This window comes from Staurois parvus, unplaced genomic scaffold (genome assembly GCF_062004578.1).
Source record: "Staurois parvus isolate SC_StPar_1 unplaced genomic scaffold, SC_StPar_1.0 ptg000315l, whole genome shotgun sequence".
NCBI classification, from domain to species: Eukaryota; Metazoa; Chordata; class Amphibia; order Anura; family Ranidae; genus Staurois; species Staurois parvus.
Window position 1 is genome coordinate 4124708 of NW_028318111.1, and position 25820 is coordinate 4150527.

A 25820-nucleotide genomic window follows, 5' to 3' on the forward strand; every position below is an offset into this window, starting at 1 on the left:
CGACGACTGTTAGTAAACAAAACAGTCCTCCTCCCTGTCGGTGATCGTCGGAAATCACCGGGCACTGGCGAGTAATTACCAGCCGGGACCCGGTGACCGACAGCCGCAGCGGCGGCGCGGGTAGGGGGCACACAAAACATATATATACATGTGATTTTGCGCACCCCTGCCGCCCCGTAGCAGTAGGGTGGTGGGGATGCGGTTAAGCAAGGTCACTGTTGGTTGATCTGCAGAGGACAGCATATACTCCCAACATAATGCCTCCTGGTATCACAGAAAATATATAACAATGATGGCTGACTGACGCGTTTCTGGGGTCATGCTTCCTCTTTCAAAGCCTCAGCTTTGCTTATACAGAATATCCGACATTGTGTATCTATCTGTGAGTAGTATTTGTCTATCTTTTCAATAAATGACCTACGTACTTCACAAGGCCAGTGCGCTCTGTTACATTTTATCAAAGTGAACAAAGCCAGCACAAAACAGATCTTTAAGGCTGCATTTACACCTGATAGACGTGTCAACTTTTTTTTGCCACATTTGTTGCACAACAACACAGGGCAACTTATTCACTTGAATGGGCTGCCCTACACAAAACAAATGCACCAAAGTAGCCAATGTACCTTTTGTGGCACTGAACCAAGCGCATTTTGCATTGTTATGTTGTTGGCTCGAATCCCAACCATGACAGCACCTGCCTGGAGTTTGCATGTTCTTCCTGTGCCTGTGTGGGTTTCCACCAAGTACTCAGGTTAATTGGAGTCTGTCTAAATTGTCCCTGGTATGTGTATGTATGAATGTGAGTTAGGATCCTTAGACTGTAAGATCCTTGAGGGTTAACCACTTGCCGCCCAGCCACTGTATATATACACGTGTGCAGGGCGGCAGTGGAGCGCAAAAGCATGTTTTAAAACGGGCTCCGCCCTCCCAACACTTTCGCGGGTAAGGGGCGCGCGCGCGCGCTCCCGCCGACCCGCGGGTGACACGATTCGATCCAGGAGGGATCAATCATTAGATTTCAGCCAGTGATTTCTGGCTGAAATCACATGATCGGTCCCTGTCCTATCCTGTCCTGTGTTGACATTTACACAGTACAGGATATGTCGTCATTATTCTCTGCCTGGACACATTCCGTTCCAGACAGAGAAGAAGACACAGTAAAAGTGAGTACAAAGCACTACACTAACAGTTAGAACACACCTAGGTCACATTTAACCCCCTGATCGCCCCCCCCCCCCCCCAGTTAACCCCTTCACTGCCCTGTCACCAGTGTCACTGATCAGTGAAGCGATTTTTACTGATCACTGTATCAGTGTCGCTGGCGACTTCCGATAGTGTTAGCGCCCCTCCCAGATAGCGCCAGATTGCCCGCTAGTACACCAGTAATCCTGTTTAACCCCTTGATCGCCCGCCGTTAACCCCTTCACTGCCCTGTCACCAGTGTCACTGATCAGTGAACCAATTTTTACTGATCACTGTATCAGTGTCGCTGGCGACTTCCGATAGTGTTAGCGCCCCTCCCAGATAGCGCCAGATTGCCCGCTAATACACCAATAATCCCGTCTAACCCCTTGATCACCCCCCCCCCCCGAGTTGACCCCTTCACTGCCCTGTCACCAGTGTCATTGATCAGTGAACAGATTTTTACTGATCACTGTATCAGTGTCGCTGGCGACTTCCAATAGTGTTAGCGCCCCTCCCAGATAGCACCAGTTTGCCCGCTAGTGCACCAGAAATCCCATTTAACCCCTTGATCGCCCCCCTCCCCCCCCCCCCCCCAGTTAACCCCTTTACTGCCCTGTCACCAGTGTCATTGATTACAGTGAACAGATTTTTACTGATCACTGTATTAGTGTCGCTGGCAACTTCAGATAGTGTTAGCGCCCCTCCTAGATAGCGCCAGTTTGCCCGCTAATGCACGGGATTTTTTTTACCAAAAACATGGAGCAGAATACATTTTGGCTTAAATTTATGACTAACTTTGAGTTTACGATATATTTTTTATAGCTGAAAGTAGAAAATATTGGTTTTTTTTTCAAAATGTTCGTGTTTTTTTTTTGTTTATAGCGCAAAAACTAAAAAGCACACAGGTGATCAAATACCACCAAAAGAAAGCTTTATTTGTGTGAAAAAAAGGACGTAAATTTCGTTTGGGTACAGCATTGCATGACCGCGCAATTATCATTTGAATTAGTGCAGCGCCAAACAGCAAAAAAAGGCCTGGTCATTAGGGGGGTAAATCCTCAGGTGCTCAAGTGGTTAAGGACTGAAATAAATGTGCAATATACTGTATATGTGAAGTGCTGTGTAAATTGATAATAAATAAATAGTCCAAATGTCTATTCAGATGACCACTTCACATTGCTGAGGTGCAACGTTTCGAGGCCATGCCACACCTCTTCCTCAGGCATTTGATGCCAGACCTGCATGGCCCCGAAACATTGCACCTTACCAATGTGATGAACTGGAAAAAACATTCGGACTATTCCTTAACCACTAGCCTACAGGGCACTTATACCCCATTCCTGCCAAGGCCAATTTCCAGCTTCCAGCACTGTTGCACTTTGAATGACAATTGCGTGGTCATGCAACACTGTACCCATATGAAATTTTTATCATTTTTTTGTGACAGATAGAGCTTTATTTTGGTGATATTTAATCACCTCTGGGTTTTTTATTTTTTCTTAATCCAAAAACCACTGAAAATTTTGAAACAAAAAAAGTTTTTTTCTTAGTTTTTGTTATAAAATTTTGTAAATAAGTGATTTTGCTCCTTCACTGATGTGCGCTAATGAGGCTGCAGTGATGGGCACTGATAGGCTGCACTGATGGACACTGGTAGGTGGCACTGATGGGCATTGACAGGCATCACTGATGGGTACTGAAAGGCAGCACTGATATATGGCACTGACTGGCACTACTGATAGGCATTGATAGGTGGCACTGACTGGCACTGATGGGGGACACTGAAAGGCAGCTCAGATGGGCACTGATATGTGGCATTGATGTGCACTGGTGGGCACTGATATGTGGCATTGATGTGGCACTGATGGGCACTGGCACGTGGCACTGATGAGCACTGACAGCTGGCACTGATGGGCACTGACAGCTGGCACTGCTGGGGCTACACTGATCATCAGGGCACACTGATCATCAGTGCTCTGATGATCAGTGTACATGTCCCCTCCGCGGAATGCCGGTTACTGGCTCTCCTTTCCTCTCAAGCTGTCAGCGTGACAGCACTAGAGGAGATAAATGCCGATAACCGGCATTTCCCTGTTTACATGTGATCAGCTGTGATTGGACACAGCTGATCACATGACCGAGCCGGCATTTTCGGCTCTTTCCGTGGATCGGTGATCCGCTGTGTCTGAGGGACACAGCACACTGCCGATCGCTGCGCGCTCCGGGAGCCGCACATGCGCGGTTAAAATGGGAGGACATCATATGACGTTATCCCAGAACGAGAAAACCACCTTGCGTCCGTCACATTACTATATGGCGGGCGGGAGGTGGTTAAAGATCCATGGTGTGCTTGAGATATTTATACACTTTGGTCTATGATGTAACCAGCATCCAGCTGTTAGTTGCTACAGCACCTGCTGACCACTGACCAGTTCCAGGAACATGTATGATAGGAATATCATACATGACCTGTTTCTTTTTGTTTTTATGTGCCTATTCCAACCTCCCTGTCTCTGTAAGAGGCTGTTGGCCAAGGAGAAGAGTGAGAACTATGGGGTCTTAAATTCTGATATAGCATCTTCAGATTGTCTGGAGTTGCAGTATATGTCAAAAACAGCATAACACTAACATTAATTCAGAAAGCAAATAAAATACGAAACCCTCTGGGTCTGCCTTCCAACCAGAGAGGGATCTTCCCTTAAAATTGGCATAATATACAGACTCCGAGGACAGACTGAAGATTATGATAACTTGTTGATTGATGAGATAACTCAAATGGCAATGAAGGGAGAGGTTTTGATTATGGAGGACTTCAACTTGTCTGACAATAACTGGAATTCTCAAACTATTATTACAATCAGGAGCCGGGATGTAATGGAAAGCACTGAATGGGGTTTCTCTAAAGGGCTCGTTCACACTTGACTGCTTTTCCAACTCTTGCCAAACGCCCCTATAGCGTTTGACAAGCGTTGGTCCGGCGCTTGCGGAGCGTTTTTAACGCTCCGCAAACGCCGCATGTGCGGTTTAGCGGCGGTTGCTAGGCGTTTGCCAAGTGTTAAAAACGCCCCACAAACGCCTATAATGAAGTTTGAATGGTGTTAACGCTACGCAAACGCCGGCCGGGCGTTTGCGGAGCAGCACCATAAACTTGAATAGGAGGGTTCAACGCCTCCTGACTCAGTCAGAGGCATCCGTTTTGACACGACGCAACGCTAACGCTCCCGTTTGAACAGCACCATGTGCTGCAATGTGCAGAATTTTCCCAGGCGTTTGGGAAACGGTAAAAACGCTTCCCAAATGCCTGTCTGTCGCTTGCTAACAAGGCTAGTGTGAACGTAGTCTAAAAGTTAGTAAAAAGTCCAACCCGAAGCGATCATATTTTAGACCCAGTACTGATAAATGGGGATCAGCTGTCTAATGTTGAGGTGGGAAGAAATTTGGGTTCTAGTGATCACCAATGTCTTTGGTTTGATCTTAAAATAAGAACTGAAAAATCATATGCAAAAACAAAAAAGTTTTAGATTACAAAAGGACACATTTTGCTGAAATGCGTGAATTTCTAAAAAAAATGTACTGAAATGTTGGAGTAAAACGATAGGAGCAAGTAATCAGTGGGCACTGTTAAAGTCTACCATTCTGGAGGCAACTAGATTATAAGTCAGGCAAGTTAGTAAGAATAAACAGAAGAAAAAAACAATACGGTTCACTAAAGAGAGAAGTAGGATATCGGAGATTCAAAGAAACAGGAGGAGTAGCTGACAGAGAAGAGTATGAGAATAGACAAAAGGAGGCCAAACACACACAGTGCTGCCAAAGCACAGAAAGAGGAGGAAATTGCTAAATCTATTAAGAAAGGACATAAAACCTTTTTTAGATACATTAGTGACAGAAACAAAATACAATGGGATCACTAAAATGAAAACTAAGAATAATACTTATATTGAGGGAGATCTGGATGTAGCAAATCACCTAAACAATTACTTCTGTTCAGTCTTCTCAGAAATAAATTGTACTAACAATAAAAGGTTGGGAACTTATATCGGTTCTAGCAATGGTTCATTTTTAGGATTTCCAGAGACAGAGGTAGCAGAGGAACTGGCTTGGTTGAAGAGTAATAAAGCAATGGGCCCTGATGGTATTCATCGCAGAGTTCTTCAAGGTATAGTTGTTGGACCATTAACAGATTTTAATCAATCACTTCTCTTCTTCACCATGACTGGCGGACAGCTAATATTGTACCTAACTACATGAAGGGCAGCAAGGCAGAAGCTGGCAATTACAGGCCAGTGAGTTTAACATCGGTTGTAGTCAAGTTAATGGAATCACTCCTGAAAAGAAGGATCATTGATCACTTAAAAACACACAATTTGCTGGACCCAAAGCAGCATGGCTTTACTGAGGGCAGATCATGTCATACTAATCTGATTGGATTTTTTTTTTTTACTATATTACCAATAATTTGAACCAAGGTGGCGATGTGGACATAGCATATCTTGATTTCCACTTAGTGACTGGTCTCTGTTTTCTGAGTGAACCCCATTTACAACCACACTCTGGTATCCAGAATAAATGGGGTTCACTGGGAACAGAGACCAGTAACTAGTGGTGTACCCCAAGGCTCTGTACTAGGTCCTGTTCTATTTAATCCATATTTGATATAACTAAAGGTTTGTTGGGTAAGGTTTATCTTTTTGCTGATGCCACAAAGCTGTGCAATAGGGTTGATATCCCAGGAGGTATCTGTAACATAGAACATGATTTGGCATTGTTGGAAGATTGGTCATAGAAGTGGAAATTGCAGTTTAATGTTTCTAAGTGTAAAATAATGCAGCTAGGGAAAAAATCCCTTGAACGAGTACAACACTAGGGGTACAGTGTTGGCCATCACTGCAGAGGAAAAGGACTTGGGGGGTACTTATTTCAAATGATTGCAAAATGAGCGAAAGGTGTAGCCAGGGAGTGGGGAATGTGAATTCTAGGATGCATCTACTAGAGGGGTCACCAGCAGGAGGAAGGAGGTCCCGATTCCCCTCTTTTGTTAGACTTCATTTAGAATACGGTGTCCAGTTCTGGAGAGCTCACTTACAAAAAGATAAGATAAAACGAGTCCGGAGACTGGTAACAAAAATGGTGAAAGGTCTGGGGGATAAAACATATCAAAAGTGACTTCAGGAACTTAACATGTACAGTCTGGAAGAAAGAATGGAAGGAGGGATAAGAGTGAAACCTTTAAATACATCAAGGGAGTGAATAAGGTTCAGGAGGGCAGTATTTGTGTCAGGAAACCAAAATCAAGAACACGGGGACATGACCTTAAACTAACTGGAGGAAAGTTAATAACTAATCTCAGAAAGTATTATTTTACTGAAAAAGTAGTAAATAGCTTCAAACGTCATTGGGCCAAGCGTAGATCTATACTCAGACATAAAAGTTAAATTAACGGAAAAAAAAAAAAAAACACACAAATAGAAAAAAAATGGGTAGACATGATGGACCACTCGGTTTTTTGCTACCGTCACTTTTCTATGTTTCTACTTTGAGATTGACAATTGGCTACCTGTTTAATTCCATAAAGAGACCCTGTCCCAAGACTAAACAGCATGCGCGAAGCACACAGGAGAAATTGAATGCTTACCCCACCTGCTGCCTGCACCACTGAATGCAGCACTGTTGCACTGAGAAATGGTCTCATGAAGTCCACTGGAAAACTAACACTTACAGGATGGCGAAACTACATGATCCTCCACAACTATCATTGTTCCTACTGCTTACCTCCGTGACATCAGCAAAGACTTATAGATCAGAACAATGAACCAGTGCGAGCTGTGGGAACTGAGAGCATCAACCTTTCTAGCAGTACTGTTTTCGCAGCAGACTTCTGAGGGATCATTTCTTAGCAACAGTGCAGCATTCTGAGCAGAAACAAAAAAAAAACTTTTTTTTTTTTGTTTTTTACAGGAATGCGCTGTGCTCATCCTACAGTTACTTATGGTCTCTTGAAGTGTATACCCAAACGTTTACCATTAATCCAGGCCACTACAATCCTATAGCTACAAACAGGTTAGCTAAAGTGTGGGGTTGAACAATAATAGTAATGCAAACCTATAACAGCAGAAATAACCTTCAATGACTACCTTTTCCATTCTCCTCAAAAGCAGATTTCCCAAGAAGTTCATCAGTGGACTCTTTACGCCGGCAAAGTCTGAAAAACTCTGTAACAAAGTCACCTGAAAAAATAAACATTTAGGTCAGGAAATGTTGATGAAAACCAATCCAGAAAATATTACATGGCAGTTGGAAAATTGGATGTGATTTGACAGCTAGATTGTCAGATCAATTTTGTTTTTCTCCTCTTAAACAAATCAGCCAAGCATGGATTGCACAAAAATATACAGCCGTTGCTACATCCAGGGCATAAGACTTTAATAGTTTAAAAAGATTTAGCCTGCCTAACATTTTTTTCCCACCAGACAAAAATTGACAGTAGTCTGCTGGCACACATAAAAAGTTTTGCCCAGTTTAATCAGTCAGAGCAACAACCACCTCAATTTTATTGCATATTAAAATACAGGTCATTGTTTTCTTTTTCTTTTTTTTTCCCCTCACACAAAAACAGCAGGTGGCTGGATTTAAAGTTTATGTACTGCCAAAAGTTAAAAAAAAAAAAAAAATCATATACAGTACATTTCTACAATATTTGCACATTTCCTTGTGTTCTGTCTTTTTACAAATCTGAAAGTACACAAAAAACATGGCGACGTTGCTAGAAATCTAGTTGTCTCCTAACTTTCTGTACAGCACTGGCCAAAAGTTTTAGGAATGACACAAATATTAATTTACCTGCAAGGAAACACGTGCAGTCATCATTGCTTCGCACAAAAAGGGATTCACAGGCAAGGATATTGCTGCAACTAAGATTGCACCTAAATCAACCATTTATCGGATCATCAAGAACTCCAAGGAGAGAGGTCCAATTGTTGTGAAGAAAGTTTCAGGGCGCCCAAGAAAGTCCAGCAAGTGCCAGTACTGTCTCCTAAAGTTGATTCAGCTGCAGGATCGGGGCACCACCAGTGCAGAGCTTGCTCAGGAATGACATCAGGCAGAGGTGAGTGCATCTACACACACAGTGAGGGGAAGACTTTTGGAGGATGGCCTGGTGTCAAGAAGGGTAGCAAAGAAACCACTTCTCTGCTGGAAAAACATCAGGGACAGAATAATATTCTGCAAAAGGTACAGGGATTGGACTGCTGAGGACTGGGGTAAAGTCATTTTCTCTGATGAATCTTCTGATTCTTTGAGCCATCCAGAAAAAACCTTGTCCAGAGAACCAAAGGTGAGCGCTACCATCAGTCCCATGTCATACCAACAGTAAAGCATCCTGACACCATTCATGTGTGGGGCTTCTTCTCAGCCAAGGGAGTGGGCTCACTCACAATTTTGCCTAAGAACACAACCATGAATAAAGAATGATCGAAAAACATCCACCGAGAGCAACTTCTCCCAACCATCCAAGAACCGTTTGGTGATGAACAATGCCATGATGGAGCACCTTGTCATAAAGCAAAAGTGATAGCTAAGTGGCTTGGGGAACAAAACATTGAAATTTTGGGTCCATGGCCCAGACCTTAATTGAGAACTTGTGGTCAATCCTCGAGGCAGGAACAAAAAGAAACCCCTAAATATTCTGACAACGTCCAAGCATTATCTAAGCAAGAATGGGCTGCTATCAGATAGGATGTGGCCCAGAGGTTGATTGACAGCATGCCAGGGCAAATTGCAGAGGTCTTGAAAAAGAATGGTCAACACTGCAAATATTGACACTCTGCATAAACGTAATGTAATTGTCAATAAAAGCCTTTGACACTTATGAAATGCTTGTAACTATACTTCAGTATACCATAGTAACATCTGACCAAAAGATCTAAAAACACTAAGGTAGCAGACTTTGTGAAAATTAATATTTGTGTCATTCTCAAAACATTTGGCCAGGGCTATAGTGAGTCGAAAGGACTGCCCCTGCTGCACTGAAACCATAAGCAGTGTTGCCAGCCCTGACCTGGTTCTCACAGCTGAGGATATTGGAAGAACAGCACTGGACCCATAGGGTTATCTCACTGGTTAAAGTATTGATGTTTATGTAAATGATCTGGTTCCCGAGCAAGTATCTTCTAAGCCCCAAGGGATCTCCTTGGCTTGTAGTAACAAAAAATGGAAATTGAAGTGCCACACCATTGCTAAGGTCCCTTTCACACGGGATGGACACAGTTTTGATCAGCAGGGGATCTATCCAATGATGCCCTGCTGATCAGATCAGAGCAGGCGAATGACAGGTCTGTATGCTCTGCTCTATGGCATTCGGGTGTAAACAGACTCCACTGTCCATTCACACCCAACTGCCCTCCGATCCACCTAGATGGAAGGGGATGGATCCCTTTCCATTTTTTTTTTCCCCTTACGGATATCAGATTGGAGTTAGGCAGGTCTAAACGGACACAAGTCCATTTACACCCACTGGTCCATAGGGCTGAATGGAGGGCCTAATCAGAACTGCCTAAAATACTGACAGACAGACTATTTCAGTTCTACTGGGTAAATAAATAATAATAACTACAATTTCGTTATTAGTATTATAACTTTTTATCCAATTGATGAACTGAAATGATATAGCTCTAGTTCTCCCGGGATGGACTAAAGAATACCTTCCCCTTATGTCATATAAATGTGGAAAAAGTGTTCTGTAGTCCAGAAGGAACTCAAAAAAACCTGCAACACAGTTTGTGATTTAAGTGCAGCAGAAGCAGCGTAGTCTGCCCACTACAGAAATTGGAAGCTTGCTCGGCTTCTGGCAGAACAAGTAATTTTACCTACTTGCAGCATTTTTAAATAGACAAAACATGAGGAGATGTGCTTGTGTTGGAAGATGTACTGTATCGGTTTATAGATGTGTACACATGTGTGGAGAGATAAAGCTATAGAGGCAGAACACAAAAAAAAGAAAAAAGAAATAATATGCGCTGTTCATAGCAACCAATTACATAACCTGCACAAAAAAAAATTACACCTGATTTGTAATTGGTTGCTATAGACAACACTTTCATCCAGTTTTCCCTCCACTGGCATCCTGAAAAGAAAACAGCAGGTCATAATGTTCAGCTGATACTTGCTTACCCAGCATGCACTGAGGGTTATCTGCTTTTCTGACTCGGACAGACCACTGCGGAGCTTGAAGAGGATCCAAGTCCCTATTCATAAAAGAAAACAAAAAGTGATTCAGTGAAATGTAAAAAAAAAAAAGAAGGTGTTTGGGAAGTTAACAGAGACTAAAGTCGGCCATGCATGGATCGAAGTTTGGCTGGTTCAGCAGGGACTGGGCGAATGTCGATCCATGTATGGGCAGGGAGCTTGTACAGAAGTTAATCAACCGACTGACTTCTGTACAACCAACCTGTAGGATTTTTGCCACTTGATCAGCACAGTTGGCTATAGCCAGCCACGCTGAACAGTGTATTCTGTCAGCTATTCTCCCCGCTGTCAGAATGCAATAGCTCAGCGGGGAGGATTTCCTCATCCTCAGCCATATTACTAAATTCTTGCATGAAATAAAGCTTTTTTTAGTACTATATTAGGAACCTGTTATTTTTGTTCAGTCCCACGGTTGAATGAAAAAAAAACTGACTCATGTAGGGCTGCCTAAGTCCCTAATATCATGTAGGGCTGCCTAAGTCCCTAATATCATGTAGGGCTGCCTAAGTCCCTAATATCATGTAGGGCTGCCTAAGTCCCTAATATAGTACTAAAAATGCTTTATTTCATGCAGGAATTTGGTAATATGGCTTGTGAAGTAACACTGATTCCACACCCAATATATACCTTATTTTAAAAGGTTCTGAACAATGCTAAAATCTCAGTAATCTGAAGTAAACTGGCCACTTGATGTCCCAATACATTCTATAGTGTTTATAGACAGTACTTCGCTAAATATAGCAGCTATCTACACTCTACAAAGGGAGCAGTTTTGTGAGGTCAACCATTGTTAAGGAGGAAGTAACTATTATATGAATTAAGTCGGCCATAGATGGAATGTATCTCGGCTGGTTCAGCAAGGACTGGCCGAGATTCAATCCATCTAAGAGCAGGCTGGTTGTGCTCAAGTCGATCCATCGACTGACTTCAGTACCACCAGCCTGTCAGATTTTTTTGCATGCGATTACTGCTGGCTGGAGGGAAATCGAGCAATTTTCATTCCTGCAACCAAGAAAATCACATAATCTATGGCTTGCCCAAGGACAAACAACATAACCCTGCAGCCACCCCTGGTGATATCAGTGTATCTTTGTGAATTGAAGGTTTTTCACTTATGAATAACAGCCTTTACTGGTGGTGAGAAGTCTATTTAATGCCAACCTGTGCTTTGCCCACGTAGGATAATGTAACAGGTTTGTCCTAATGGCCTTTCACCCCAGAACATACTCCCGTTTTTTTGGCTCCCCAATACACAGGAGTGAGGAATGGAATTCCTGTGTAAGAGTTTAGTTGGAGCTTACACAGGGCTCAGGACTGTCTGCTGTATCCCCACATGACAGTGCTGGACCAATCACCAATGCTGTCTTATGAAAGGAAGGGGCAACTCACATGCTCCTCCATATGCAGACATAACAGGCATTTACTTCACTCCCAGAAGTTGAAAAAAATGTCAGGGGAGCAAAGGAAAAGTGCATGTGATGATGAGTAGGGTGTTATTGAAGAGAACCTGTTTTTCACTATATGGGAAAAAAGGTTTGTGCTAAACAAATGACCTACACGCAAAACAATGTATAAAACATACTATAGTTAAAAGGACAATGTCACCTTTTGTAACATGTTACACCTGCATTCAGGGAGTAACATGTTACTGTGCAACACCCCCCGCAGCACCCCCCCGTCTGATTCCATTGTGACTGCGAGCAGGGGATCTTCTCCTGCACTCACTGTCACAACTTTAAAGAAAACATGCTCCACCCACCCAGCCACGTCATTCATTCATGGAGTTCTGTGAATGGAAGAACTACAAGTACCAACAGCCGTTGTGGCTGTTAGCTTGTAGTTCTCAATGAACTAGCAGGGTGCAGTTGAGCAATCTAGGTAGTTAATTGGTGCTTTGTGTCAGTTTGTTACTGCTTGCCTGTACAAGAAGACAGCTTGCACTGACAAGTCCACAGGAGTCCTGCATTGCATCCGCAATCTGCTGATCTTGGGTGCAATTCTGTGCAGAGTCCTAGTAAAAATAAATGCACATATTTTTACCTGCAAAATGACGTATTTTTATTTATATATATATATATATATATATATATATATATATATATATATATATATATATATATATATATATTTTTTTTTTTTTTTTTTTAACAAAAGGTGAACAAAATAATTAAATTCAATTCATAGGTCACTGTAGGATGATGTTTCCTTGTTTATTGCTAGGGAATCTCAGCTAAACTCTGTGAATATAATAGGGGCACAAAAGCACTAAGCCTCCAATGAACGTAACAACATACTGTGTCTTGATTCATTTGTAGCAAGGCTGAAAGTAGATTTCTGTATCAAGCCCCTGCTACTGGCTCAACAGAGCTTAAGGGAAAAAGTAAGTACACAGTAAAGCTAGGTTCAAATATGTGTGGGTGGTGCCCCTGCGGAACCACAAAATCTGTGCAGCTGCACCACCCGCACAGAGGCATGCAGACCCGCGGGCGGGTACCATTAATTCTAATGGCAAGCCGCCCGCACTGGAAGTCGCAACCGTACTGGGAACCGAAGTTCCCATGCGGGCTGCGTTTTCAGAAGAAGTGCAGGGAATTCTTCCCTGCATGTCCCGGGGCACGAGAATCCATTCAAATGAATGGGCTCTCGTGCCCGCGCAGACTGCAGGAACACGGATATGTGAACCAGGGGTAAAAGTGAGGATGAACTTTGTCCTCCAAGCATTTTTTTTTACTGCTAAAGAGATTGCAATTGAGAGGATCTTGGGTAGCATGGGCACACTTGATATTAAAATAGTAGTACTCACGAATACACATCATTGTCCACAATAATGCCTTCTGTCAGACAAGGCCACGTGGTAGCCAAGTGAAGTTCACTAGAATAGAAACAAAGCAAAAGTTCTTACAAACAATATACTGTAAATTCATAACCGTGTCAAGTAAGTATATCAGTTCAGCATTAAAGTTACATATCTGCCAGTCTGCCCCTGTGCTGTGAGCTGTGCACGCGCAGCCCATTGTACAAATTTGACAACTCCAAGCTAACCGAACTCTCACGCAGTTGCAGGACTGACGTCATCCTAACCTGGACAATGAAAGCTAGCAGGCAATACCCGGAAGCCAGCCACCAAAAGATGTCAGTGGCCAGCAGGGTGCTCCAGGACGCCGCATCCGTGGACTGAAGGTGAGCACAGTTCTGCTTTAGGAGAAATATAAACAGTTTCACTGATCGTTTTGTGCACACTCAGAAACTAAAAACCAGTCTGTAAAGTTGGCCAGCTGATGGGGCAGCAGCTGTAAAACTTCAGGTAACCCCTGATTTAAAGCTATAAATTCAGACAATGTAAAGCTAAAACAAAAAGGGGGGTATTAATACTTTATAAGTAAGACTGAACAGTGAAAGACTCAACATTAGGATACTTGCAATAACTCAGTCATGACTGAAAGGATTAAATGGAATATAACTGAATCCATTTTGTATACACTAATACAAGATGCTAGTTTAACATACAGTGGGGATCGAAAGTTTGGGCACCCCAGCTAAAAATTTGTATTAATGTGCATAAAGAAGCCAAGGAAAGATGGAAAAATCTCCAAAAGGCATCAAATTACAGATTAGACATTCTTATAATATGTCAACAAAAGTTAGATTTTATTTCCATCATTTACACTTTCAAAATAACAGAAAACAAAAAAATGGCGTCTGCAAAAGTTTGGGCACCCTTCAGAGTTAATATCTTGTACTGCCCCCTTTGGCAAGTATCACAGCTTGTAAACGCTTCTTGTAGCCAGCCAAGAGTCTTTCAATTCTTGTTTGAGGTATCTTTGCCCATTCTTCCTTACAAAAGTCTTCCAGTTCTTTGAGATTTCTGGGCTGTCTGTCACGCACTGCTCTTTTAAGGTCTATCCATAGATTTTCAATTATGTTGAAGTCAGGAGATTGTGAAGGCCATGGCAAAACCTTCAGTTTATGCCTCTTGATGTAATCCCCCATGGATTTCGAGGTGTGTTTAGGATCATTATCCATTTGTAGAAGCCATCCTCTCTTTAACTTCAGCTTTTTCACAGATGGCATCAAGTTACCATCCAAAATTTGCTGAAATTTTATTGAATCCATTTTTCCTTCTACTCGTGAGATGTTCCCTGTGCCACTGGCTGCAACACAACCCCAAAGCATGATTGATCCAACCCCATGCTTAACAGTTGGACAGAGGTTCTTTTCATTAAATTCTGTGCCCCTTCTTCTCCAAACGTACCTTTGCTCATTCCGGCCAAAAAGTTCAATTTTAACCTCATCGGTCCACAGAACTTGTTTCCAAAATGCATCAGGCTTGTCTATATGTTCATTTGCAAAGTTCAAACGATGATTTTTTTGGTGAGGACGTAGAAGAGGTTTTCTTCTGATGACTCTTCCATGAAGACCATATTTGTACAAGTATCTCTTTATAGTGGAATAGTGTACCACAACTCCAGTGTCTGCCAGATCTTTCTGGAGGGATCGTGCAGTCAAACGTGGGTTTTGAATTGTTTTTCTCACAATCCTGCGAGCTGTTCTGTCTGATATTTTTCTTGGTCTTCCAGATCTTGCTTTAACTTCCACTGTTCCTGATGACTGCCATTTCTTAATTACATTCCGAACAGAGGATATTGACATCTGAAAACGCTTTGCTATCTTCTTATAGCCTTCTCCAGCTTTGTGAGCGTCAACTATTTTCAGTTTCAGTTTTCTAGACAACTGCTTTGAAGAACCCATGGTGCTGATTGTTGGGGCAAGGTCAGATGAGTCTGGGCATTTAAAACCTTTGAGATTGACATCACCTGGTCTTCCCAGACGATGATTGAGAACAATCCATGACACTGGCAGGTCTCAGCTTGGCAAAGGGGGCAATGCTATAAATTCTGCAGGGTGCCCAAACTTTTGCAGATGCCATTTTTTTGTTTTCTGTTATTTTGAAAGTGTAAATGATGGAAATAAAATCTAACTTTTGTTGACATGTTATAAGAATGTCTAATCTGTAATTTGATGTTTTTTGGAGATTTTTCCATCTTTCCTTGGCTTCTTTATGCACATTAATACAAATTTTTAGCTGGGGTGCCCAAACTTTCGATCTCCACTGTATATATGAAATTTGTACACACTAAACAAAACTGTCTATGCCAGCTTCATGTAGAAATGAGTGGCTTTGCAAACTTTACAAAAAAGCAGATAAGGTTTACTCTCATTTCTGAAAAGTTTTAACCACAACTTGGGTGTTGGGTCAGATTACAGCCATGGTCTGAGCGTTAGACCAGATATGGCGTGACAGATAAAGCAGAAGAGTGAAAATGCAAACCTCATACAAATAATTGTTGAGCTAAGGTAAAAAAAATGTACATGTATTTGATTGGATGGTCTGAGGGTGTGTTTGCCCAAAGACTACAGTATAATAACCCTGATCTTATGCCAATAAAACTGAAGTGTTTTGCAATCGCAACTGAGGTGACTTGAGTGCAATCACTTTCCGAGATCTCGTAGCTGTGTCCAGGTGTGACCGTTGGTATCTTGAGGGGGCCCCCAAGGAACAAAGGAAAAAGACCACCTACCTACTTTCAATGACCAGTTGATCACTTTCTGTGCAACACATTTATAAATCTCTGTAGATATACAACAATCAAAACTAGGATGGAATCATTTTACATACACACACACCGATCAACCATAACATTATGAGCACCCACCTCATATTTAATAGGTTCCCCTTTTGCTGCCAAAGCAGCACTGATCCATCAAAGGCTTGGATGCCACCTCTGAAGGTATGCTGTGTTATCTGGCACCAACCCATCAGTAGAAGTTCCTTTAATTCCTGTAAGTTGTAAGGTGGGGCATCCAAGCGGCTGACTTGATTTTCCAGCAAATCCCACAAATGCTCAATTGGACTGAGATCTGGAGAATTTGGAGACCAAGTCAACACCTCAAGCTTGTTATTGTGTTCCTCAAGCCATTCTTGAATCATTTTTTCAATGTAGCAGGACGCATTATCCTGCTGAAAGAGGCCATTGTCATCAGGGAATACCATTTCCATGAAGGGGTTTACTTGGTCAGCAACTATATTCAGGTAGGTGATACATGTCAAAGTAATATCCACATGAATAGCAGTACCCAAGGCTTCCCAGCAGAACATTGCGCAAAGCATCACACTACCTCCGCCAGATTGTCTTCTTCCCATACTGCAACCTGGTGCTCTCTCTTCCCCTGGTAAGACAGACACACAATGTGATCCATTAGACAAGGCCACCTTCTTCCATTGCTCTGTGGTCCAATTCTGATGCTCACGTGCCCATTGTAGGCACTTTTGGCTGTGGATACGGGTCAGCATGGGCACCCTGGCCTGTCTGCAGCTATGTGGCCCCATAGACAACAAACTGCGATGCCAATTTTTCTGCTTTTAAACACAATAACTTCAGGAATACCAAGTTTACATGCCGCCAAATTTTTCCCACCGACTTTCAGATGCCAACAATGTAACAAGATAAACAATATTATTCACCTATCAGGGATCTTAGAGTGGTAGAAAACTCACTGGGTTGATTTTTACCTATAGGTAAACCCAGGGGCGGACTGACAACTCATGGGGCCCCCGGGCAATAGGGGATCATGGGGCCCCTGGTCCTCGCCCACACCCAAAAAAGCCTATGAAAAAGCCAATGAAAGGTACCAGGGGCATCTCATGGGGCCCCCTACTGACCCCGGGCCCTAGGGCAGTGCCCGAGTGCTCAAATGGTCAGTCCGCCCCTGGGGAGGCCTATAACAACGCTTACCTATAGGTACAGTAAATATCTCCTAAACGTGCAATGTTTAGCAGATATTGACTTTAGCAGGAGTCATGACATCACCGGTGCATACACTCTAAATGAACAGTATACCCGTGTTGTTCTTTCAGAGCTCTGTGCCATGGCCGTGACTTCAATGACGTCATTGCGTCTCGACCATTCATGCAGCCAGTGCAGTTTACTACCGCTTTAATGCTACCGCTGATTGGTGTGTATGTGTGTGTTTATATGTATACAATGGGCATAGAAAAGAATCACCCCTCTAAAATAATCACATTTTGCCGCTAGCCAGCCTGAAATGAAGACAGACACAGTTTTTGTTTTATCCAGCTGTATTTATGCAGTGCAACTTATAACATCCAAGTGAAAGCTATAACACCAACATGTCAGGAAAAAAAATTCAAAAATTCAAAAACAAAATCACTGAGTCGGAAAAAGGATCACCCCCTCCTAAAAATGACTTGCAAACTCAATCAGGTATAACTAATCACCTTCTCTATAGCACGCATTTGACTTTCAACTGAGATCAGCTGTGGTCATTTTGATTAGCTCAGCCTGCAACTGAAGCAAACAATCAACTATGGGTGGCGAGGCTCTGTCAAAAGATCTCCAGGATATAGGTGTCCATTTATTAACCAGCGGTAATAGATCGCTGCTCAGTCCTCCGGCATTCTCGGAGAACACAGTTCTCCTGTGAATGCAGTTTATGAAGCAGTGTAGATCAGTTCTCCAAACTAAGGGAGAACGGTCTACAAACGCTGGGAAGCGGCCTACAAACGCTGGGAAGCGGCCTACAAACGCTGGGAAGCGGCCTACAAACGCTGGGAAGCGGCCTACAAACGCTGGGAAACGGCCTACAAACGCTGGGAAACGGCCTACAAACGCTGGGAAACGGCCTACAAACGCTGGGAAACGGCCTACAAACGCTGGGAAACGGAAAACGGCCTACAAACGCTGGGAAACGGCCTACAAACGCTGGGAAACGGCCTACAAACGCTGGGAAACGGCCTACAAACGCTGGGAAACGGCCTACAAACGCTGGGAAACGGCCTACAAACACTGGGAAACGGCCTACAAACACTGGGAAACGGCCTACAAACACTGGGAAACGGCCTACAAACACTGGGAAATGGAAAACGGTCTACAAACGCTGGGAAACGGCCTACAAACGCTGGGAAACGGCCTACAAACGCTGGGAAATGGAAAACGGTCTACAAACGCTGGAAAACGGTCTACAAACACTGGAAAATGGCTGATTTTACTATAATCTCGCGAGATTACAGTAAAAGATCAGTTTACTAAGCAGAGGTAAATTATCTCTGCTTAGTTTGCGATCCCTCCGATTCTCCAGCTCTGGGCTGGAGAATCTGGAGGGAGAACACAGATCTCCAGTGAAGGGCTGACATCGCTCCTCACTGATCTCCTGAGTGTCATAAACTGTGAATGACCAGAGAATAGCTGCGATCCTCGGAATCTCAGCTATTCTCTGTGTCATAAACGGACACCAAAGTTGTTTAAAAAAAGGCTTTATCAATGCCTAGAAGCACAGTGAAGACTATTAATATGAAGGGGAAGGTATTTGGTACAACACGGACCCTCCCTGGATCAGGATGTCTTTCCAAACTGAATGAAAGAGCCAGGAGGAAACTGGTCAGAGAGGCTACTAAAAGGCCTACAGCAAGTCTGAAGCAGTTTCCAGAATAGATGACAAAGAGTGGTCATGGTGTGCAGGTGACAACTAGATCACAAATCCTCCACAAATGTGACTTGTATGGGAGGTTGCAAGCAACAAGCCGCTCCTCAACAAAGGACACATGCAGTCACCACTGAGCTTTGAAAAAAGCACACCTTGAAGGTAACTGTACTTCAGCAATTCTGCAAAGAAGAGCGAGCAAATATTGCAAAGTCTACATGTGCAAACTTATTAGAGACATATCCCAACAATCTAAAGGCTGGAATTAAAGCAAAAGGTGTTTAAACAAAATACTGACACAAGGGGGTGATCCTTTTAAAATCAGAGATTCTGTTTTTAATTTTTTTTCTGACATGTTGGTGTTATAGCTTTCACTTGGATGTTATAGGTTGCATTGAGTAAATACAGCTGGATAAAACAAAAACTGTGTCTGTCTTCATTTCAGGCTGCAAAGCAGCAAAATGCGGTTATTTTAAAGGGGTGATTCTTTTCTATACCCAATGTATATGTGTATATATACAGCGGGTAAAATAAGTATTAAACACGTCATCATTTTTCTCAGTAAATATATTTCTAAAGGTGCTATTGACATGAAATTTTCACCACGTCGGTAACAACACAGAATATAACTGGATATAACATTTATAGGTAAAGTTGATCCAGGGAATATCCGATTACCTCTCGGGGGATCGGGAAGGAATTGTTTCCATGCAGCAGCAAACTGGATCATGCTTTGCTGGGTTGTGTTTGCTTTCCTCTGGATCAACTGTGGGTGTAGGATTAGAACTTTTTTTTTTTTAATGGTTGAACTTAATGGACTTTTGTCTTTTTTCAGCCAGACTAACTATGTAATTTATACGTGCAAAGAAACAAATAGTTTCATGAATTACGTTCACACACACAAACACACACACACACTATTTGATGTACAAATACAAACATATAATACAGACAAAGGCTCCTCAGAGCACTTTAGTTTTCCAAAGAGCCAGAACAGCAGAAACTGGCTCCCAATTTCCCCGTCCAGTGGTCACCAGGGCAGGATGCCACCAAAAAAAGTAGAATTATTTTTTTAATTCTCACCAAAGCCATCCAAAACTAAAACACTTTGATTGGAATTACACTTCAATATTGCTTCATGTACATATGCTAAAGTGACCTTTATTGTATAGATTTCCACTAGCTTTCCCCTGTAAAAGATTACTTGCCTGTCTGGCAGGCAATGATTAAATTTGTCCATCTTGCAGAGCCCTGGGTACTCCTGCCCTGGGCACTTCCGGGCTTGCTGCAGAAAGTATCCACTGCTGGGTATTTTGGTTCTACCACCAGCCCCATCGTAGTGGGAGAAGCCAAAGAGCCTACCGGGAGTCACACTATCTGGCACTCCTGGAAATGTCAAAAAGTAAAAAGGCACCCTGTGCAAAAGAGGGGGGGGGGGGGGGGAACGTTTCCCCTCTCAGACAGGTAAATAAGAAACTTTTACAGGGCAAAGCTGGTGAAAATTATATTATGCTAGCATTGGGGTCACTTTAACCACTTCCCGACCGGCCGTTGCATATAAACGGCCGGACGGTGGCACTGCAGGGTCGGGTGAAACACTGATCGTCGGACGGGACCTCTGTACGAGGTCCCGATCATGTGATCACTGACTGGCCAATCAGTGATCACATGCAAAGTAGCAAGCAAGATGTCACTTCTGATATCATTGCTTACTACGTGTGAAATCTGTGAATGATCCCAGAGGTCACATGGTACAAGTCTATTCACAAAAGCCTTGTACCATGTGACAAGCTGTGACCAATCACAGCTCACTCAGTACTTCTCAATGAGTGCAAGAATGCACACAGAGAGAAAGAGAAATGATTGCTTTTACATCCTATATGGGTGTAAAAGCAATCAGTGTACAAAAAAAAAAAAAAAAAATCTTCATCACCCCCCACAAGTAGTACAGTGTCACCATGGTGACACTGTACTGCTAGGGTGACAGTATGTAAAAAATAAATAAATAAATAAAAAATAATATAAAAAAAAATAAAAATGTAAAAAAAAATGTTTAAAAATTATAATTTTTGGTTATAAACTAATTTGGATTTCTTTTTTTTTACTAAAAAGATAACGGAATACATTTCGGCTAAGATTTATGATGAAATATTATTTATTTGCAAACACTTTTTTTTCAAAATTTTTGGACATTTCATTTGCATAGCAAAAAAAATACAAATCCCAGTGGTGAATAAATACCACCAAAATAAAGCTTTATCTGTCTCAAAAAAATGGTAAAAAATTCATTTGGGTACAGTGTTGCATGACTGCGCAATTGTCATTCAAAGTGTGATAGCGCTAAAAGCTGAAAATTGGCCTGGTCAGGAAGGGGATAAAAGTGTCCGGTCTGGAAGTGGTTAAAGTGGAAAGAGAGAAAGGTGGTCTTTTTCCTATTTAAAGTGGAGAAACCTTTTAAACTATATTTCTGTATGGACCAAATAAAAATCTGCAATTCAAAAGAAAACCTACAAATATGATCACAGACTTCAGTGGGCGCTTGGCACAAAAGCAAGAACATTTGATGTATAATTAGTAAGATAAATAAAAAACCGGAGGATTTTGTTGTTCATCGCACAGGTGGCAGACAGCTTACCGCTAGCGGCAGTGCCAGTCTCCCACTCTCAGCAGGCTCACAATGATTGCAGGTACAGTTAAGCGTAGCATACTGACACTTTAGTGCATAACAGCAGAAGGCAGGGAACATTGCGAGATCTAAAATATCACCCTGGAAGATAGGTCATTTAGATTTCTTACCACAAGTCTGCATCTATTTATTCACCACTTATACATTTTCTTCGTGAGACGGAAAACCTACCTGCAGATTGCACCAATTATTGTGTCTAACGTATCATTTAATCTGTTGATTTCAATGTGCAATTTAGCCTAAAAAAAGGTCAGACTTCTGTGCAAATGGCCACACTGTGCACTTACATTGCATGATTACCCTGAAGGGAAGTAAATGAGCCATTTCCTCAGCTAACACTTAATGGCTATGGAAAAGGCCTCTGATTTTAGGAGCAGGTAAATTCTAAGCAAGGGTTATGCACAAATTGGCATTAGAGGGTGCTCTAGGTGAAACATACATCCCCAGTGTTTAACCACTTCCCGACCGGCCGTTGCATATAAACGGGCGGAAGGTGGCAGTGCAGGGTCGGGTGGCTGTTTATAAACGGCCTCTCCGCACCCTGCTTGTGCGTGCTCGCTGGGAGCGCGGAGCACCGCGATCCGGTGCCCGCTGTGCCCTCCGGACACAGTGAAACACCGATCGTCGGACGGGACCTCTGTACGAGGTCCCGATCATGTGATCAATGATTGGCCAATCAGTGATCACATGCAAAGTAGTAAGCAAGATGTCACTTGTGACATCATTGCTTACTACGTGTGAAATCTGTGAATGATCACAGAGGTCACATGGTACAAGGCTATTCACAACAGCCTTGTACCATGTGACAAGCTGTGACCAATCACAGCTCACTCAGTACTTCTCAATGAGTGCAAGAATGCAGACAGAGAGAAAGAGAAATGATTGCTTTTACATCCTATATGGGTGTAAAAGCAAGCAGTGTAAAAAAAAAAAAATCTTCATCACCCCCCACAAGTAGTACAGTGTCACCATGGTGACACTGTACTGCTAGGGTGACAGTATGTAAAAAAAAAAAAAAAAAAAAAAATATATAAAAAAAAATAAAATGTAAAGAAAAATGTTTAAAAATTATAATTTTTGGTTATAAACTAATTTTTTATTTTTTTTTTTTTTACTAAAAAGATAACAGAAAAATTTTGGCAAAGATTTATGATGAAATATTATTTATTTGCAAAATTTTATAAAAAAAACACTTTTGTTCAAAATGTTTAGACATTTTCATTTACATAGCAAAAAAAATAAAAATCCCAGTGGTGAATAAATACCACCAAAATAAAGCTTTATCTGTCTCAAAAAAATGGTAAAAAATTAATTTGGGTACAGTGTTGCATGACTGCGCAATTGTCATTCAAAGTGTGATAGCGCTGAAAGCTGAAAATTGCCCTGGTCAGGAAGGGAGTAAAAGTGTCCGGTCTGGAAGTGGTTAAGAAAAAAAAATTAAAGTGATTCTGAATGCACTATTTTTTTTTCATAAAATAAAAAACATGTCATACTTGCCTGCTCTGTACAATGGTTTTGCACAAAGCAGCCCCAATTCCCTTCTCAGGTCCCCTGCTGTCATTTCTGACTTCTACCTCCTTCCCCTTAGTTTGCTATGGGGCACTCGTGCATGCTCGTGCATGCTTGCTCTTAAGCTGGCTCTGTGTGTCCATTGACACAAAGTGTGTGGCTTGGCCCTGCCGCCCTCTCTCTTCTCACTGGCTGTGATTGACAATAGCAAGAGCCAATGGCTCCTGCTGCTGCTTCTCTGTCCAATGAGGATAGAGAGACGCTGCTCTTGTGCAAATTGCTGGATTGAGCTAGAGTTCACGTAAGTATTTGGGGGGAGAGCTGCATGCAGGTGGTTTTCTACCTTAATCCATAAAATGCATTAAGGTAAAACCATTTCCCTTTAGAAACCACTTTAAATTTTACAAACTGAATTTTATTTCATGAACACAATAACAAACCATATGTGTGTGAGAGACCTCCTGCGCTCCTAACTAAGTCCCTATCAACTATTCACAGAAGTAAAGATGCTAACATTCCATCAAATACCTATTGACAAACGTGAACAATAAAAAAGAAAAAAATGTGGCACTAATACCATATAAATCCCTCACCATTTAACAGATATAAAACAATATATAAGTAAATAATAATACGGTGTAAATAAGTGAAACAATGCATTGTTTCATTTATTTACACCGTATTATTATTTACTTATATATTGTTTTATATATGTTAAATGGTGAGGGATGTATATGGTATTAGCGCCACATTTTTTTCTTTTTTACAATAATAAAACAATTAACACAATAGGTTAAAGAAAAAAAAAAAAAAAAAAAAAAAAGCACAAATGGCAATTAGTTGACTTGAGTGGTCAGTACGGTACAGCAAACTTTGGGGTGGAATTACTAAAGGCAAATAGACTATGCACTTTGCAAGTACAGTTGCACTCACATACCCCAGAGATTAGTGGATGTGGTGAAGCTCTGCTGTTTTCCATCATCCAAATATTTGCCCCCCAATATATTCTTAACTAAATGGAGCTTCACCACATTCCATAAGCTCCGGGAAAAACGAATGCAGCTGCCCTTGCAGAGTGTATAGTCTATTTGTCTTTAGTATATCAACCCCTATGTGTAAAAAGGAGCAACACAGCATAGACCAGTAGAGGGCAGTAGCACGCTATTGCGAATATAAAAGCATTCTAGAAATTTCTCTTAGCTGTCGGAGAAAAAGTCACTTTAAAAAATTCTGAAGAAAAAAAAAGCATTTGAACATAACAGGTCACTTAGCTAACAGCGAAAAAGTGCAAAGCAAAATCTATAGTCCTGTCCTCAAATCACATCTCAGCATTGGCTTTTTATCATCTGTATTTGTACAGGGATAACCGCCTCAACACCTTCATCTGGAATATGCAGTTCAGTTTTGGGCACCAGTTCACAAAAAGAATATCAGGGAACTTGAGAAAGTGCAGAGAAGGGCAACCAAACTGATACGAGGCATGGAGGAGCTCAGCTATGAGGGAAGATTAGAGGAACTGAATTTATTCTCTCTGGAGAAGAGGAGATTAAGGGGGGATATGATCTCCATGTATAATACATAAGGGGGGATATGATCACCATGTATAATACATAAGGGGGGATATGATCTCCATGTATAATACATAAGGGGGGGATATGATCTCCATGTACAATACATAAGGGGGGATATGATCTCCATGTATAATACATAAGGGGGGGATATGATCTCCATGTACAATACATAAGAGGGGATATGATCTCCATGTATAATACATAAGGGGGGATATGATCTCCATGTATAATACATAAGGGGGGATATGATCACCATGTATAATACATAAGGGGGATATGATCACCATGTATAATACATAAGGGGGGATATGATCTCCATGTATAATACATAAGGGGGATATGATCTCCATGTATAATACATAAGGGGGATATGATCACCATGTATAATACATAAGGGGGGGATATGATCTCCATGTATAATACATAAGGGGGGATATGATCTCCATGTATAATACATAAGGGGGGATATGATCTCCATGTATAATACATAAGGGGGGATATGATCACCATGTATAATACATAAGGGGGGATATGATCTCCATGTATAATACATAAGGGGGGATATGATTTCCATGTATAATACATAAGGGGGGGGATATGATCTCCATTTATAATACATAAGGGGGATATGTTCTCCATGTATAATACATAAGGGGGGATATGATCTCCATGTATAATACATAAGGGGGATATGTTCTCCATGTATAATACATAAGGGGGGATATGATCTCCATGTATAATACATAAGGGGGGGGGGGTATGATCTCCATGTATAATACATAAGGGGGATATGATCTCCATGTATAATACATAAGGGGGGATATGATCACCATGTATAATACATAAGGGGTGATATGATCACCATGTATAATACATAAGGGGGATATGATCTCCATGTATAATACATAAGGGGGATATGATCTCCGTGTATAAATACATCAGTGGTTCATATAGTGAACTCTGTGTAGAGTTATTCAGTTTAGGGTCATTACAGAGGACAAGGGGGAACTCTATGTCTGGAGGAAAAGAGATTTAATCTCCAAATACGGAAAGGCTTATTTACAGTAAGAGTGGAGGAAATGTAGAAAAGACTCCCTCAATAGCTGGTTCTGGCCAAATCAGTATTG

General features: G+C 41.8%; 1 protein-coding gene across 2 annotated transcripts in view; it reads right to left on the reverse strand.

Moving 5' to 3' along the window:
* RAB3GAP1 (RAB3 GTPase activating protein catalytic subunit 1) overlaps nt 1-25820 on the reverse strand; it is a 204090-nt gene that overhangs the window by 111605 nt on the left and 66665 nt on the right. For both annotated transcript variants that reach the window (XM_089683600.1, XM_089683598.1), the window contains exons 10-12: nt 13232-13300; nt 10354-10427; nt 7320-7412 (exon numbers count right to left, since the gene is read on the reverse strand). In XM_089683600.1, coding sequence (XP_089539726.1) covers nt 7320-7412; nt 10354-10427; nt 13232-13300 — 236 coding nt within the window. The remainder of the gene's footprint in view (nt 1-7319; nt 7413-10353; nt 10428-13231; nt 13301-25820) is intronic.